The sequence below is a fragment of the Amphiprion ocellaris genome, chromosome 5, assembly GCF_022539595.1.
Source record: "Amphiprion ocellaris isolate individual 3 ecotype Okinawa chromosome 5, ASM2253959v1, whole genome shotgun sequence".
Taxonomy (NCBI): domain Eukaryota; kingdom Metazoa; phylum Chordata; class Actinopteri; family Pomacentridae; genus Amphiprion; species Amphiprion ocellaris.
In genome coordinates, this window is record NC_072770.1 from 10,801,005 (window position 1) to 10,818,509 (window position 17,505).

Genomic DNA, 17,505 nt, shown 5'->3' on the forward strand with positions numbered 1-17,505 from the left:
TTACTTTCTCCCGAGCAAACGCCGTGACAATGAGCCACCTCATTTCCTCAGTACTTGTAAAATAAAATATAAAAAGAGAAAAAAAAAAGTAGGTTTCCATCTGTGTTGCAAGGCAGCAAAGGCACCTCTCCATTTGACTATCGAACCGGAGCTTTTATCAGACACTTTGTGCCACCTTGCAAATGGTGCAATTGCTCTTAGCATGGTGGAGACAAGCTCCTTGACAAGTGAATGCCTCCTTTTAGACCAAGCAGCATTGTAATGATGAGATGCTGATCTGGTTCAAGATGTTCACCTTTTTTGTTGTTGGAGAGAAGCAAGACAGCGTGAATGGATACGAAGAACACACGGGGAGACAAGGTTGTGCGAGAAACCAGAGGAAAGTTGCCGTTTTTAGAATTAAAATCGTCCTGCAAAATCACTACACATATTCAAATCCGGTAAATTATCGAGGAAATTTAACTTATTTTCAGGTCGAAAATAAAGTTGGTCACCAAAAGATGAAGAGAAGTTCATTTTAGGAGATAAATCACACAGACTAAAGTGTAATTGTATTAGCTTTGGGCACCATTTCTAGTAGTTGGAGGCAGTGCTTTGCTTGAAAATGTCACTGCAGCGATTCATTTGTGAAGTTTTATAACAACTAAATTTTTAACTCAAACTACTTTTGTAAACCACTAGATTTAAACTGAGAATGGTGCATGACTTACATAGTCTGTTAATACATTTAACGTCTTTAATCTTTTATCCTACAACTATTCAACTTGCACTTGTTGATTGATTGATTGATTGATTCTCTCTCAAATGTACTTCAAATTACATTAAAATATACAAAAAATTGACTTAAATATCAGCAGGTTCATGTGCATTACACTGCAAAGCTGTGCCTATCAATTTTTGTGTCTTTAGTGAGGCTATTAAGTACATTATTATCAAATTAACAGCTTAAGCAACTGATTACAAGAAAGAAAATCCAACATTTCGTTAAGTAAAAACCTGCATTAAATGGAAATGGCTCACAATGGGCAGTTAAATTTACTGCTGCCTGTTTCGAGTAGTTTCTGGTGGCTTTAGGAGACAAATTAAAAGGAAAGAGGTGAATCAAATGCACAGCAACTGGATGTAATTAGATCAGTCACCTTAATCAGGGAGAGAAACGAACCAGGAACGTCCCACAGGCCAAAACTCACTTTAGTGTAAAAGTCGAGGTCACAGGAAATGAGGGTTGAGGAATGCTGTGGTCCAAACCTCACTGGGTACAACATTTAGAAAAATAACTCCTAAATTTATAAAAATAAAGAGAAAAGTAAGTCCTAAAATATAAACATAAATAGAAAAATATGTCCTAAAAGTATAAACATAGATAAAAAAAAATGTCCTAAAAATATTTTTAAAAGTAGAAAAATGTCCTAAAAAATGTATACATTAGTGGAAAATTATGTCCAAAAAATATAAACAATAGTAGAAAAACATGTCCTAAAATGATAAACATAAGTAGAAAGTATGTCCAGAGAATCAAAAAATTTGCAAAAAATATGTCCCTAATTTTTTTAAAAGTAGAAAAATACGCCCTAAAAATACAAACAAAAGTAGAAAAAAATGCCCTAAAAATATAAACATATGTAGAAAAATATTTCATAACAATATAAAACGAAGTAGAAACAATATGTCAAAAAACATAAACATAAGTAGAAAAATATGTAGTAAAACTATGAACAAAAGTATAAAAATATATCAGAAAATATAATCATAAGTAGAATAAATTGCCTTAATATAAACATATGTGGGAAAATATGTCTTAAAAATATTAACAAAAGTAGGAAAATATTTCAGAAAAATATAAACATAAGTAGAAAAATATGTCTTAAGAATAAAAACATCTGAAGAATAGAATAGTTTGTAAGAAAATGATGCTGATGGAACTTAGTGTCACTGGAGTAATGCAGGTTGAAATATCACAGATACTGATTTGACTGATAAAACTCTGTAAACTTGAGGGAGTTGCATACAGATGGGCTGTAACATCTGCTCCTGACTGATCAACAGGTAGCTGAAAACCAACAGTGCATGCTTTCCAACGCAAAGTGCTTATTTCTCAAAAAAAAAATCACCCGAATCCGGGGCTGTATTTTTAACTCCGCCGTACCTGCGTGAAAGAGCTCCGAGCGGTTTGACTCTGGTAGCGTTTGATGTGGAAAGGATGCTCCCATCTATACTGCTTGGCTCGGCAGAATGACGGAGCAGCCGTGTCAGCCAAATCAGTACGTACCCAGCAGGTGAATTAAAAATCCATTTTTATGGAGTAACACATTAGCCAACACTCACATTACCATCCCTCACATAAAGATCTGCTTTGGAAGAAACTGGCGAGAGAAAAGAAGGGAGACGCTGGGATGCAGTATATAACCTCAGGTGAATTAAGTCTTTATAGAGTGCTGCATATTAGCCAACACTCGCATTAGCATCTACCTGCTATAAAGACGAGCAAGAGGAAGTGGTATGGGGAAGAAAAAGGCCCAGAAAAGATACTAAAAGGAGGATTTATGGATGGGCGGGTGAATTAAAAGTCCATCTTTATGGGGTAACATATTAGCCAACACTTACATTATCATCCCTCACATAAAAAAAATATATTAATTCATCATGAAAAGAGGAGGAAAACGAGAGGAGGAGATTAGAGGAGGATGCACTTTTGAAGCTGAATGGCAAAAGTTAAAAGCTGATATTTATGGAGACGAGGATCGCGGCCAATATTCACATTTCATGTTTAGAGGGGAACATTGGGGGGAAAGCGAGGAGGCATACAAAGGAAAAGGATGGAGAGGAAGAGGATGAAGGTTAAGAGGGAAGACAAACCGCCGACTTAAGACGGAAACATCAGCGGCGCATTCGCAATCCGAGACAGACAGAAAGCATAAAACTGCGAAGGTCAAGAAACAGTGAGTAGGTAGAGAAATTATCCAAATGAAAACGGGGTGATCAATTGTCTGAAAGCCTTGAAAAGTAAGAAGAGAGAGATGAGGAGGAGGATGGAGGAGAAGTTGGACTCATGATGATGAAATCAATCACTATCGAGGCCACGTCCTCGAGCAAAACGGAAAGTTCTTTCCAGCTCGACTCCTCAGTCTACACTGATCCGGCAGAACAATATGACCACCTGCCTAATATTGTATTGTTCCCCCTTTTTGCTGCCAGAGCAGCCCTGACCCATCGAGGCATGGACTCCACTAGACCTCTGAAGGTGTGCAGTGGTATACAGCAGATCCTTTAAGTCCTGGAAGTTGGGGTGGAGCATTTGTGGATCGGACTTGTTTGTCCAGCACATTCCACAGATGCTGGATTAAGATCTGGGGAATATTGAGGCCAAGTCAACACCTCAAACTGGTTGCTGTGCTCCTCAAAGCATTACTGAACCATTAACCCTAACCCTTTGTGAATGTTGTAGTCATTAAGGACACAATTTGACTTCATTTTTGACACATTTGAGTCATTTTAGACTTTGTCTTTTTGGATAAACTTAAGTCATTTTGGACAGATTTCATTTAATTTCAGACAATTTTGACAAATTTGAGGATTTTTAGACAAGTTCTAGTCATTTTAGATTATTTCTGGGTGATTGTTGGCAAGAATTATGTCATTGTGGACACATTTTGGGTCTAGTTTTGTGTATTTACAATGATGTGTGCAGCTACAAGCACAACAGTGCATACAAGGCTATGGTATTTTTGCACCTTCTTTCTTCTATTTGCACGACTAATGGGTCATTCTGGCCAAGTTTTTTTGTATTTTGGATATGTCTTAGTAATTTGGGACAGATTTCACCTAATTTTTGAGACATTTTGGACAAGTTTAAAGAATTTTAGATGGATCTTAGTCATTTTGGACTAGTTTTGATTATTTTTGATGAGATTTGGACAAGTTTGGGCATTTTTTAGTAGTTTTGTTAGACATCACAATTTAGCCCTTGTCAAACTTGCCCTGAAATCTTTTTCTGAAGACAGAATCCACAAAAACCACACAACAACAGTGGAATGAAGCGAGAGTAAAAAGCCCAGATCACAATAATTACACAGCAAGGCTTCATTTTCCTGCAGGAACATCATCACGAGGTTGCAAAATCCCAAAATCTGTTAATGCAGTTTGTCAGATATTGAAGTTTCCTGCTCTGGTGGTTGTTTATTATCCACTGACTCATGAACTTGGCAAAGCAACCAGTCAGTCCGACTCAACTCACTGAGATGATGAATCACATTTGGGTTCGCTTTGCAGAAACTTTTTTCAACTTTTTCATCTCTCTTCTCTTTTCCCCCTCTTGCTATCTACTATGAGCAATATTGCCAATTAGCATTTTCTTTATTGCTAGCAATTTTGCAGAACGGTTAGTAAGACAGTCCATCTGTGCAGCAATAACTGATACACCACCTTTAGCATTACTGTTAACGATATTTCCCATTTTGTCGTGCTGATGTACTGCTGCCAACTTCTAGATTTTAGCCGGCGTTTTTACTGCAGATTAAAACAAAGCAAACAGTAACATTAGGAGAGAAATGAGTAGCTTCAGGGATAAAATCTCATTAAACTGATCAGCTGGAGGATGTCTTTGTAACCAGGCTTCAGTGTTTTATCAGTGAAGAGGAGAACCAGGAGGATGTAGAGGGCTTTACGTTTAAACAGTAGAGCTTGTTGGAGTCCACCTGGTTGACATGTCAACCCTCTAAAACCCAAACAGTTTCATTTATGTGCTCCTGTCACAGTTTTACTCCCTGTGGACTCATTTGTCACTGTAATATAAAGTCCTGCACCTCTGTGGAAACAGAACAACCATGACTAGAAGTAGAGAGAACTCAGAAATGACTTCTGTGCAGTATGACAAAGTTATAATACCATAAATCATAAAAACAGAACTGGAATCAACACGTAAAAAATGTTTTTTAAAGTGCCCCCAATAGTGTAAAAAATAAAAAGGTAACTCTATATATATTTCATTCACATTTTTTACTTGTTTCTATACTTGTCTCCTATCTGCCCATTGAAAAACACAAAATCCCTAAATTTTTATTTATTTATTTTACGGTTTTGTTAGCTGCTGAGTCAATAATACCCTCACGGTTGCTCAAAAAAAACCCAAATATTTATTTATTTATTGTTACAGAATCTGGTTGATGCAAATGTAAAAAAAAAAAAAAAAAAAAAAAAAAAAAAAGTTGTTTTTTTTTTTTTTTTAAAGAAGTCTTTGTAATAAACAGTCATTTTGATGAAATATCACAACTTTAAACTGAGATTTGGTTCCAACAGAACGACACAAAAGGAAAGTAATATTTAATATCTGCTCAGTGTCAACTAAAAATTCCCTAGTTTTATTTTTTTGTCATGGTGGCTTTTGTTTGCAGCTGAGTGACTCATAACTTCATGACTGCTCCACAAACCAAAGATTTATTTATTTATTTTATTGTATTGTATTTTACAGAAACTGGTTAATGCAAACACTTCATTTTTACTCTGCCAAGGAATGCGGGACATTAGATGGACATTAGATTTTGGCAGTGATGTGGCTTATTGTCTGAGTCACGGATTTGTTAAAAATTCCTGTGTCATTGCAAGATAGCGGCACGACATCACTGTAACTATGACAACAAGTGAACGCTACGTCAGCTGCCTGCTGACGATCACATGACAATCCTACTACAAATCCACCACTGCAGACTTATCGGGACTTATCCGTCGGAAATCATACAACGACTGAGTAGCCTCGGTGGAGTACTGTGCTCTCTGTGTGCTTTTCTTGTTAGCAATTTTTTATGTATGATGAAGTCGTTTTGATGAAATACCACAACTTTAAATTGAGACTTGGTTACATTTTCCAACAGAACAGTACAATACAGATGAGTAGCTCAAGGAAAGTACACACCAAATGATGTAAATCTGACATCATCTGACAGTACCACTACCTTGCAGCTAGACTAGTAGTGTGCTAATATTTGCTACCATCCTCATTAACAACACTAATCAGCAAAATGCTTCTTAACTCATGTTTATACTTTTTAAAAATTTATTAATTCATATATCTACCAGATTTTAATAAAGTTAGTTGTATAATATTGAATGAAAAAGCTGGAAAAAGTTCAACAATTACACAATTACTGGGCTAGGAGACAGAAACCGAACATTTTAATTCTGCAAAACACCCGCATGGATGACTGAAACGGTCATGAAATTAACGCTTCTGATAATCTAGACACTTGTTTACGATAATTACATCAACGTAGCGCAATAAAACCAGTATGTCCAACAAAGCCGGAGCAGCTGCTTTCAAGTGGTTATTAGAGGCCTGAGTGGGGCTGCAGACGCTAACGTGAACAGAAAGGTGAGCGCAGACGGTGTGGAGACAAACACACATCAGCCCCGAACACACTGACGCTGCCGCTGGCCAGCAGGCTTCTGAACATCTGTCATAGCTGCCTGCTCCAATCCCATCACACACACACACACACACACACACACACACACACACACACACACACACACACACACGCACACACACATGCACACACACCGTGCACACACACACACCGTGCACACACCGTGCACACACCGTGCACAGCGTGAACGGTTGTGACAGATCAACACTGCGCCACAAGCCCAGAAACACATGTTCCCTTCTACTACGCTTTGCACACAAACACAGTAAAAAGTGACCACCACCTCTGTTCCGTTTCACTTCACATCAGCTGCATCTCTTCCTTCCTCTCCTATCGCTTCCGTCTCCCTCTTTTCAACCCTCTAGACACCATATTTTACCACTTTCTCTCTTACTGTCCCCACTCTCATTCTCCTTCTCTGCTCTCTGCAGGATAAATAGAGTGAAGAACATGCAATTCAATGGAGTGTCTTGATTTTTTTTTTTCATTGCTGCTGTCATGTGGATCTAGTTTAGGTTTGTAAATGGAACAGACAGTCAAAAGCAAGAAGAGAGACACAAACTGATGATATTCTACTTTTATTATTGTCAGCAAAGTCCATGAAAAGCCCCGAATCAACAATGGATTGATTCTATCCTGAGCCTCATATTACATATTCTTCTGTACTGCCGAGCTCCATCATTGTCCAAAAACTATAAAAGCCCATCAGTGAGCAGCATTGTTGGACTGGATGATACACTCCTTCATTACAATAAACACAGAGTGAAGACTAGAGATGAAAAAATACTCACTACCTCATTAAATTCATATTCATCTACAGCAACAACAAGCACTAAAAATCGCATTAACTCCTGTTTTCTATAAACTTTAGTGTATATATATTAATCCAGCTATGCTACCAATGCTGGAAAAAAAGATGACTCTACATCCTATAGATGTTTTAAATATTTCTGTTGCCTATATTTGTTTTCGTACTTGTCTCCTATCTGCTCTGCATAAACCCTCCATGCACTCTATCCCTCCTTCATAAATCTTTGTGCTCCAGTCACATTTTTTCCTCACTGTAAGTAATTTTTCAGTGCAATAGAAAGTCCCACACCTCAATGGAAACAGAACAACCATGACTAGAAGTAGGAAAAAAATCTAAAATGTTTTTATGTGGACTATGACACAATTAAAATGGCATAAATCTTACAAAAATACGAAACAAAGGTTGAATTTCTTTCATTATTTAATTGAAAAAAAAAAAACCCGAATGTTTATGAAAGTACATATAGATGTAACAAACACTGGAAAAAAAGTGGCTCTTCATGCTATATATATTTTATTTAGATTTTTATATAGTTTCTACACTTATCTCCTTTCTATACTGTGTGAACACTGCCTGCAGTTCAGCTGAAAAATCCCTATATTTTTGATTGTTGGCTGCAGATGAAGCACTCATGGCTTCGCAATTCCACTGAATAGCACAATGTTTTGCTTTTTATTACTTGTTTTTTTAAATTTTGTTTAGTTTTTTTTTTGCATTTTCGACAGAATCTGGTTAGTTCTGTTTGAGTTATGTTTGCTAAAAACAACAGCAACTTCATTTTTGCAATAATTTACAGATGTTAAAAATGCGTCAGATAAAGGGTGACTCCACATACTATAGATGTTTTACTGATATTTTGTTACCTATATATGTTTCTGTATTTGTGTCCTATCTGCTCTGCATAAACACAGCCTGGAGTTCAGTCAAAAAGTCCCTAAATTTTTGTTACGATTTCACATTTGCACAATTGTAGCGTACATTATTTAGTTTTTATTAGTTTTTTCATATTTTTTTGACAGAATCTGATTAGTTCTGTTTGAGTTTGCTGAAAACTAGTGACACAATTGCATTAAGTAGCATAAATTCTTTGTTTTATGTGTTATGTGCGTATTATGTGTATATGTGCTTTAGGGGGTTTCAGTGTTTGTTTGTTTTTTTTGTTTTTGTTTTTTGATTAGTCTTGTATTGCTTGTATGTTTGCTGAAAACTACAGTGGCCAATTGTCTATGAAAATTACAAATTAAACGCCTTGAAAAATGGGAAAATGGGACTAACGTGGCTGAATTCAAGCCCAACCTGCTTGCTTTTATTTTAAAAAATGACTTCAAAATGATTCATAATTACTGATATTGACTGAAATGAAACATAAATTTTGCTGCTGCATCATCCAGGACTGTTTGTTTTTTTCTTCTTAAGGATATTTATCAATGCCAGACTCATGCTTTAAGATGGCAAAGAGAAGTTTTAGTGGAATAGACTTTGAGAGCAAGAAGCAGCAAGAGAACACAGGAGAACGTCTGTATAGTTAGCACATAATTTTCACCTGCTGATTACCACAGAGTGAAAAATTCAGGGGGTGGACAAGAGACCACAAACACACTGACATGTACACACCGAGGTAAAACACTCACAGTAAAAGAGAAACATCCGGCATTCTCACATTCTCACACAAACAGCCGTGGACACTTTAAATTCCCATTCCAATTAAATTCTGGCATCTGCCAACTTAACACTGCAAAAATGTAACACAACTTCCTTGTAACATAACAACAGGAGCTCCAGGATACAACTGCACCAGCTACAGATATATTAAAGTTACAGGTAAAGCATTGAAATCAGAGGAAATATAAGCATAAATGCACTGTGACAACACAGACTCTCTGCATTTTGAATCCAAGGTTAGATGAGCAAAGCCTCTTTCCACGCTTTCATCCTCTCCTCTCCCTCCTCATGCTTCTTTTGTCTTATTCTCATGGCCTTTGCTCATCTCAAAGACAAAAAAAAAAAAAAAAAACAAAACACTGACAAATGTTTTCTTTCTTGAAACAAAGCTCTGGAGGAAAAAATGGCTGCATGGGGATGATGGAAAGAAATGGGGAAAGTGGAGAAGTAAAGATAAAGGGAGGGAGACGGGGAGAAAAATGGTGAAAGAAAGAAGGGAAGGATAAGAGACAGATGAAAGAAAAAATGAAATGCAATGCAGAGATACAGGCCTGTGCTAACACTAAGCACAGTACTAACGCTTTAGGAATATGTTAAGTGATAGTTGGTCAGTGCTAATAATTTAGCAACAGGCTATGTTGAATAACAGCAGTGGTAGCACATTAGCATATTGTTTCTAACAATTTACCACACACTGCTACAAGTTTTATGTTAACAGTGCTAATGCTAAAGTGCTAAACATTAGCATAAATGGTTTTGGTTGAAAGGAGATGCACTGTTGTAGCACACTATGTTAAGAAAAAGCTGGCTCTGACAGCACATTTGCACAAACTATGCTGAGTGATGCTAAGCACGGTGGTGGCATTATAATAAGATAAGGTAAGGTAAAGTTTATTGATCCCAAAGAAAATTCCTGTGTATACAATATGTTAAGTATCAGCGTTAGCTAGGACTAGGCGATGTACCTGTAAAATCTATCACAACTAAATTTTTCATTCCAGGTGATATCGATAATTACTGATAACTTTCAAAGATGTCTCAGTCCTGTAGCACACTAAATACAAGGTACTTAGTAACAGTGGTAACACAGTGGTATGTAAGCCAAGTTAAGCTAAGCTAAGCTAAGCTAAGCTAAGCTAAGCTAAGCTAAGCTACGATAAGATAAAATAAGATAAGAAAAGATATACTTTATTGATCCCTCACTTGCAAAATTTACATGTTACAGCTGCTGGCTCTCGATGAGGCATGAAAGAAGCAGCTGAAGAATTATAAAAATTACAATAAGGCTAAAAAATAAAGATACAACAAAGGTCTCAAGAAAAGAAACAGAAGCGTGTGAGAAAGGGATGGACAAAGAGGATGGAACAAATACACCAAGAAAGGGAGGTGAAATGGTGTATAAAAAAGGAATAAAAGGAGCACTAAAAGAAGAATAATCTATGGAAAAATGAAGTAAAAGTGAAGGAATAACACATAAAAGGATCTACAATGTCCGTTCAGATGAGTGGAGGTGAAGCAGTGGACTGACGGAGGCTTCCTGCTCGGTTAAGCAGCCGCCACACACACCGAGAGGTCGCTGGAGATCTGATGGGCTGTCACTTTATCAAATGAACTGCCACTTGTTGTGTCCTTACACCCCCGCTGGGATGCTCATTATCGGCCATGATTGCCCCCACCTAACCTCCCTCGCCCCCCCTCTCCCCCTGCACTCCATCCCTCCTTCATCTCCGAGGCACCTTCTTAACATCCCAATTATCATCATCTTTGATTTGTGGCCTCAAGAAGAAGAAGAAGAAGAAGTCAGACGGATTTTTTTCTCCTTTTTTCTTGCTTCTTTTGTTCTTTTGCTCATTCTGCCTTTTCCACCTTTAAACCAAACCCTAACCATATCCAAACCATACACAAACCATATCTAAACCATATGCAAACCATAGCTGATTGACAAACATGCTATTTAACCCTCTGAATCCTAAGAAGTTGTTGGGCGACTGTTGCTTCTGCCACATTTTTACTCAGTGTGGGCTCAGTTTTCTCTCCAATATAAAGCCCTGCACCTCTATGGAAACAGAACAACCATGACTTGAAGTAGAACGAATTAAAACATGTCTTTTGTGCACCATGCTACAGTTATTATATCCTAAATTGCACAGAAAGACAAAACGAAAGTTGAATTTTATGAGCTAATAATTTTGCAAGAACCTGTAATCTCCATGTTTTTGCAAGAGCCTACAGATAACCAACACTCTTCATGCTATAGATCTTTAATTTATATTTAGAATTAGTTTATACACTTATCTCCTCTCTGTTCTGTGTAAACACAGCCTGCAGTTCAGCTGAATATTCCCTGATTTATTATTATTATTATTATTATTATTTTTTTTTTTTTTAATTTATTTTTTTATTAATATATTTTTTTTAACGTGATTTTTGGTTGCAGAGTCACTTATGGCTTCACAATTGCACCGAGTAACCAAATTTTTTAAATTATTTATTTTTGGTTTGTTTAATAGGATCTGGTTAGTTCAAACATTTTCAAGGCAAAATTGTAAATGAGGTATGGAGACTAAAATGACTTTGGTGAAATATTGTAACTTGAATTTTAGATTTGTTTAGGTTTTCCAACAGAAAGGTGTCAGATGCGTAGTTCAAGTTCAAACTTGTCTATACAGTAACAATCCATACTACATACAGTCTCAACATATTAGATATTGGTTGGCCTTAAAGATACTATCACAATCTATCTATTATATAACTATTGTTTAATATTTTACTGTTTTAAAATTAAAATGCACAGCCTACAGTTCAACTGAATATTCCTTGAATTTTTGTCACATGGTTGTTGGTCACAGTTTAGTCACAAATGGTTGTATGGTTGTGTTTTTTGGTCTTTACAGAATCTGGTACAGATGATTTAATTTTTGTGATTTAAAAAAGGCATGTCAAATACAGTAATTTGATGAAATGTTATGAATTTGAGCTTAGATTCGGCTATGTTTTCTGGCACAATGCCACATCCCTCATGAGCAGAAAGTTCAATTTCCATCAGTTCTCCCTGATTTTTCTATTTTCTAGCTCTGATAAATGGTGTAATTTCGCCAATTTTTCTCAAAGATAACACGGCTTTCAAACCTGTCAGTGGGATTTGGGGTTCAGAGGGTTAATGCGCTTGTTGAGTATCCGGTTAATATTTAGAGTATGTAGAACAAGAGGACATTTCTGTGACAATCATGGACCAAAGCAGAGTCATTCTCAACAACAGAAGTGAAACAAGAAGGCACCAAGCAGCTACCAGAATCCATTTCTAAAATCCAAATGAAGAGGAAGAGGAAAAGAAATAAGGCATCACTTACCGGCACATTTGGTTCTGGTGACCAGCGGCGGCCCCGGCGGCCCGGTTCCTCCCTCCCCAGGTCTGGACAGCAGGACTTTGATCTCGTACTCCACATCTGGATCCAGATGCCAGAGTTTGTAGGTGGGAGCGTCGACCACGTGGGTCTCTGCCCAGTTCCCCGACGTGGTGCGGTACTCCACCTCCTTCAGGATGATCGGTCCATCGCCGATGATGCTGTTGGCGTTGGGTTTGATCCAGAGGTAGGTGGCACCGACGGCGAGGAGCTCCGGCGGCGCGATGGGAGTCGGTGGAGCTGCAAGATGAGAAACGGAAGGAATTAGTTAAGCTGGTGTAACAAAATCAGACACTTTTCTGTCAAAAAATTCAATAAAACACATCGTCCCTGATGAATTATACAGTTTAGCCTCAGAGCTCAACTGATTTAGCTGTAATTGTGCCTCCAGATGAGCTTATGGCTGTTAAGTTTGAATAAATTTCTCCCCGAAAAATTAGATTAAGGTTCAATCAATAGAGCTGAAGTGTGTAAAACCCAAACAAATAAAAAGAATGCTATAGATCCTCCCTCTTGGGCTGCTCCCTGTAATTTTCATGAATCACAAAAACAATATTTAATACATCTTTTCATTACGTACCATCTGCTTCATTAAAAAAAAAAGATATTCTCACACCACAGTTGATTTCCCCAAATAACAATATTCATGTTTGAATATTTTAATGCTGACAGATGTTTTTTTTTTTTTTTTTTTTTAAAGGTTTCAATATCAATCTCCATCTAGAATGTTATGAAATGATCAATATCCTTTTATTATCCATTCTGAGGGTACTTTTTTATTTATTTATTTTTTTTTTACATTCTGGATGGTTGCTCTAAGTTTTATTGTGGAAAGAAATCAGCTGTTGATGTAATCTGAGAATTTATTCTGTCGCCACAGCCGCAGCTATAAATGGTTAAAACGTGACATAAATGCAAAGCGAAAAGGAGACGCCGTTTAACTTTTTGCTCTGAAAACAGCTGCTGCTGAAAGCTAAAGGAGACATTTTAGAGAGAGAATTCTCCACCTGTAGCACTAATCCATCACTTTGTTGACGTGTTGCTGACAGCTACTTTGCCAGTAGACTTTCACATTATGCTACTTTAAAATAATGGCCTCTGTCAAGCCTAAAAGCATAGGGTGTTTTATTACCCAGTCCTTTTATTTCTTCTTCTTCAAAAGCAAGCTTTTAGAGACAGCAGCTTCTTTGCTAAATGACACGTTTGTATAAATAGAGAAAACTCCAGCTTAGATGCACACATTGAAAAGACACTAAAAAAACCAACATGAGATTCTTCACACTTCTCACATGCTAAGTAATGAGATAATTAATACTTTTGGTAAAAGGAGCTCAAGTGCAGGAGTGTGTCACCCACTCAACCCCGAATCCACCTGGGAGAATTCATGCCCCTCTACTGTCATGTAAGGATGTGGATGAGAGGGTTAATGTGAGCACCTTTTAGGAAGAAGGCAGTATATAAAGGCAGCATGTTGACAATATGTGTACACAAAGTTAAATTAAACAATATATATATATATATATATATATATATATATATATATATATATATATATATATATATATATATATATATATATATATATATATATATATATATGGATTCACTGTATAAGAGTTACTTATTAATTAATTAGGTACAATAAGGCAAATATATAACCCTTGAAGAAGAGTACTGGTATTTTTTTTTTTTTTAAAGGGCATTTTTCTTTTTAGGAAATCATTAAAATTACACAACCACAAAAACAGAAATACTCTACTTTTTTGAGGGTCCTTGAATGAATCATCTGTGACTTAACCACGTCCAAATCAGAATTCCTTTATTCCACATGTCTCATTAAAAAAATTAAAAATGCCAAAAATGAACTGGTTAGTCTAAACTGATTCTGGAAAAAAAAAAATTAAATTCTGCAATCTTTGCCACATCTGTGAAGTCTTTATTGACTCAATTCAAGCCAAAAGTTAGATGAAATGAAATTTGGGATTCTTCATCTGCACTGGGCTTCAGCTTAAAATCATGATAATTTTATCAGTCTTTGTGTCTTTTTCTGATGTCTTGTTTGTTTTAAATGCCCAAAAATAAAGCTTTTGCATTAACCATATTTTGTTAAAAAAATAAATAAAAAATTCTGCACTTCCCTACACAACCATAAAGCTATTTTTGGTCCAGGTGCAAGTAACAGTTACATTAGAAAAAATGTGAGAGTTTTTGAACTCGGCTGAACTGCAGGCCGTGTTTACACAGAGCAGGCAGGAGGCACGTATGGCAACAAATTAAAATTTTGAATAGTCATAGTTGTTTTCCAGTGTTGGTGACACCTGTGGGTTTTTGGAAAGATGATGGACATGTTATTTCCCTTTTTTTTTTTAATTTTTGTAAAATAAATAATCAAAGAAATTCACGTTTTTTTTTCTATTAATAAGTTATGCCATCACAGCTTTATTACATTGCACAAAAGCCATTTTTTAAAAAAATACTTTCTACTTTAAATCATGGTTCTTCTGTTTCCATAGAGGTGCACGACTTTATATTGCATTGAAAAATTATCCCACAGTGAGTAGAAATGTGACAGAATTATAAAACACCCAGAAACTGCCTGGGGTTTAAAGAGTTAAAGAGGAACAGGAGCAGATGGAGACAATGACAGGAAAAATGAACTGGATTTTTTTTCTTCATGTTGGTCATCAGACTGTGTTGCGAGAATCTGCTCATCGGGATGAACTATGTTATTACCACGGACAGCTCCCGCTTCTCTGACAGCCCCGAGATCAGCACCTTGGACAGCGGTCGTGACACTTTAGAGTTGAATGATACTGAAATCTGCCTGGAAAAAAACGGAATAATCCTCTGCAGTGTGACTGACTGACTTCTTGAGCCTTTATCGCAGCATAATGCGAACGTAATGGCAGTTCAAAATCAATGAAAGTTTCACTTCTCTGTGACACTGAAGCTTTCAGACAGATCGAGACAAATCAACGAACATACACATGGCCCTGCTGGAAATTTATTAAGAGGTCGGACGCCGCAAAAAAATTCATGCATAATGGAGGACCGAGCATTCAAACGTGCCACAGAACAGAGTGTTTAGAAAATGAAATCCTCACTCCATACAGTAATCTCCTCGAACCACTGTGACTTAAAGAGTCATTTTAAGATTGAGGTTTGGGGTCTCTTAGCATTAATCTTTTTTTTTTCCACCGTGACAGGTGCTTTGTCAGTTGACAGCTACGTTATGCTAGCTAAGAATAATGGCCCCTCTCCTCCCGCTGTCTGAAAGCAAAGTCCTGATCTCACTCCGCAAGTTTTCTTTTTTTTTTTCCCCTCAAGGCTGCATTAGAATATGTATGGTGGCTCCAGGACCGATGAATCAACTGTCAGTCACCGCACACTCATCCATCTCCACTATATGGAGGTTTGTGTGGGCGCTTCGGTCTGTGTGTGCATTCGTGAGTGCAGGAAAGTGAAAGACAATAAGCATCTCTATGTATGCATAAATGCATTTTGCATGCATTTGAATGTGTTCCGCTGAAAATAATGCTCCATTTCTCTGCATTCTTCTTTTTTTTTTTTTTTTTTTGGTCTGGAGACAGTAAAATGTGAAATGCAGGGAACAAGGCAATACATTATCCTCATCATCTCAAATTACACAGAAAAACTTTGTCAACAAAAGCTTCAGTTGTATTTAAAAGCATAGTTTAATTTCAGGGATTTTATTTTATTTTTATCCCTTGTTTAGAAGATGGACAGATGAATATATAAATGTTGTGTCTTTCATATGCAGATGATGCAGATTCAAAAGCAAATCAACATCATTTGCATGCTGGTTAGCAAATGGAAAGTGCATAACAGACTCACTGACACCTTCCTCTAAACAGCGGCCTGCTAACTGAGACTCGGCTCTTCATTAACATCATTTATATTCAACAACTTCTCCTGATGTTGCTCCACGGGCAGAAACCGCAAAATCACTCAATCACTCCCTCCCTCCGTCTGTTGCCTCCCACCATCGCTCCATCCCTCCCTCTGCCAGCTCATTTACAGTCGAGAGTTACAGAGGCCACCCAGCGACATGCAACCTGGTGACCGTGATGACATGAAGTGGGAACACACACACATTCACACACAGACGAACATATTCAAGGCTCAAAATGAAGCATGCAATTAACGCACAAAGAGTTGAATGCACTTTTGTAATTGCAGGCAAATGCAGAAGCTAAACACAACTCCGACAAGCACACAAACATGCTTTCTTTTGTTTTTTTTTTGTTTTTTTTTGGAATGCATGTGCATGACTTTTTTAAGCACACAAATTTTATCCATCTCCACATACAGGAGCATTCACACATGCACGCCTCCTCACGTGGATGCAAAAAAAGAACACAGGCACACTCTGATTGCTAATCAGCTACAGTTGGCCTTCATACAGTGATGCTAATGAAGTGTGAGCGGAGGGTTGATGGACAGATGAGGGAGGAAAAGAAGTGTGGAGGGAGGGGGAGGAAAGATTTGGTGAAGTCAATGAAGGAAAAGGGGGGAAAACAGACAAAAGGTAAGACGAAAAAGGGGATAAACTGGAGTCAGAATGCAGAGAATGGACAGTGTTTGGAAAGAAAAAAAGAAGGACGAAGGAATGATGAGCTGATGAGAGTCCAAAAGTTCAGTCAGCATAGTTATAGGTAGTTAAGGTACTGTTTTGAAGTCGTGCATAACATATACTAGCATAATGTATATACTTGTATAGCTTTGTCTATCTTTTCAATTAAGAACAGTTATAATACTTTTTTTTATTATTATTTGGACTGTTTTGACTGGAATTCAATCAGTTGCAATCCAGTTGATGCTCAATACGACACGATACGGCCTTTTTTTTTTTTTTTTTTAATACCACAGTGGGGAATCTCGCATTGTTGCAGCAACCAAGGGGGCATTTAAGAAATATCAGTAGAAAGATAAAGGCACTGATTCGTTCATATGTGTATATTCAGATACATGATGTGTACAAATTCCACACCAACACATGGCTACACTGTGAAGTTGTTTTTCTGCTTGCTGTGAGACAAGAAAAGAAAACACAGAAATGTATTATTTTTGGATAATAACTGGTAAAACTGACTACAAGCTGTTTCCTGTCTCAAATAACTGTTATGAAAAAAATAATAATCATAATCATGGCCAAACATGATCAAATTAGGCGCGATACAATGGGTAA

At 37.0% G+C, this 17,505-nt stretch overlaps 1 protein-coding gene across 12 annotated transcripts in view; it reads right to left on the reverse strand.

Moving 5' to 3' along the window:
• Window positions 1-17,505, reverse strand: part of ptprt (protein tyrosine phosphatase receptor type T) — a 412,332-nt gene that overhangs the window by 255,093 nt on the left and 139,734 nt on the right. For all 12 annotated transcript variants that reach the window (XM_035943149.2, XM_035943147.2, XM_035943148.2 and 9 more), the window contains exon 8: window positions 12,243-12,536. In XM_035943149.2, the coding sequence (XP_035799042.1) occupies window positions 12,243-12,536 (294 nt within the window). The remainder of the gene's footprint in view (window positions 1-12,242; window positions 12,537-17,505) is intronic.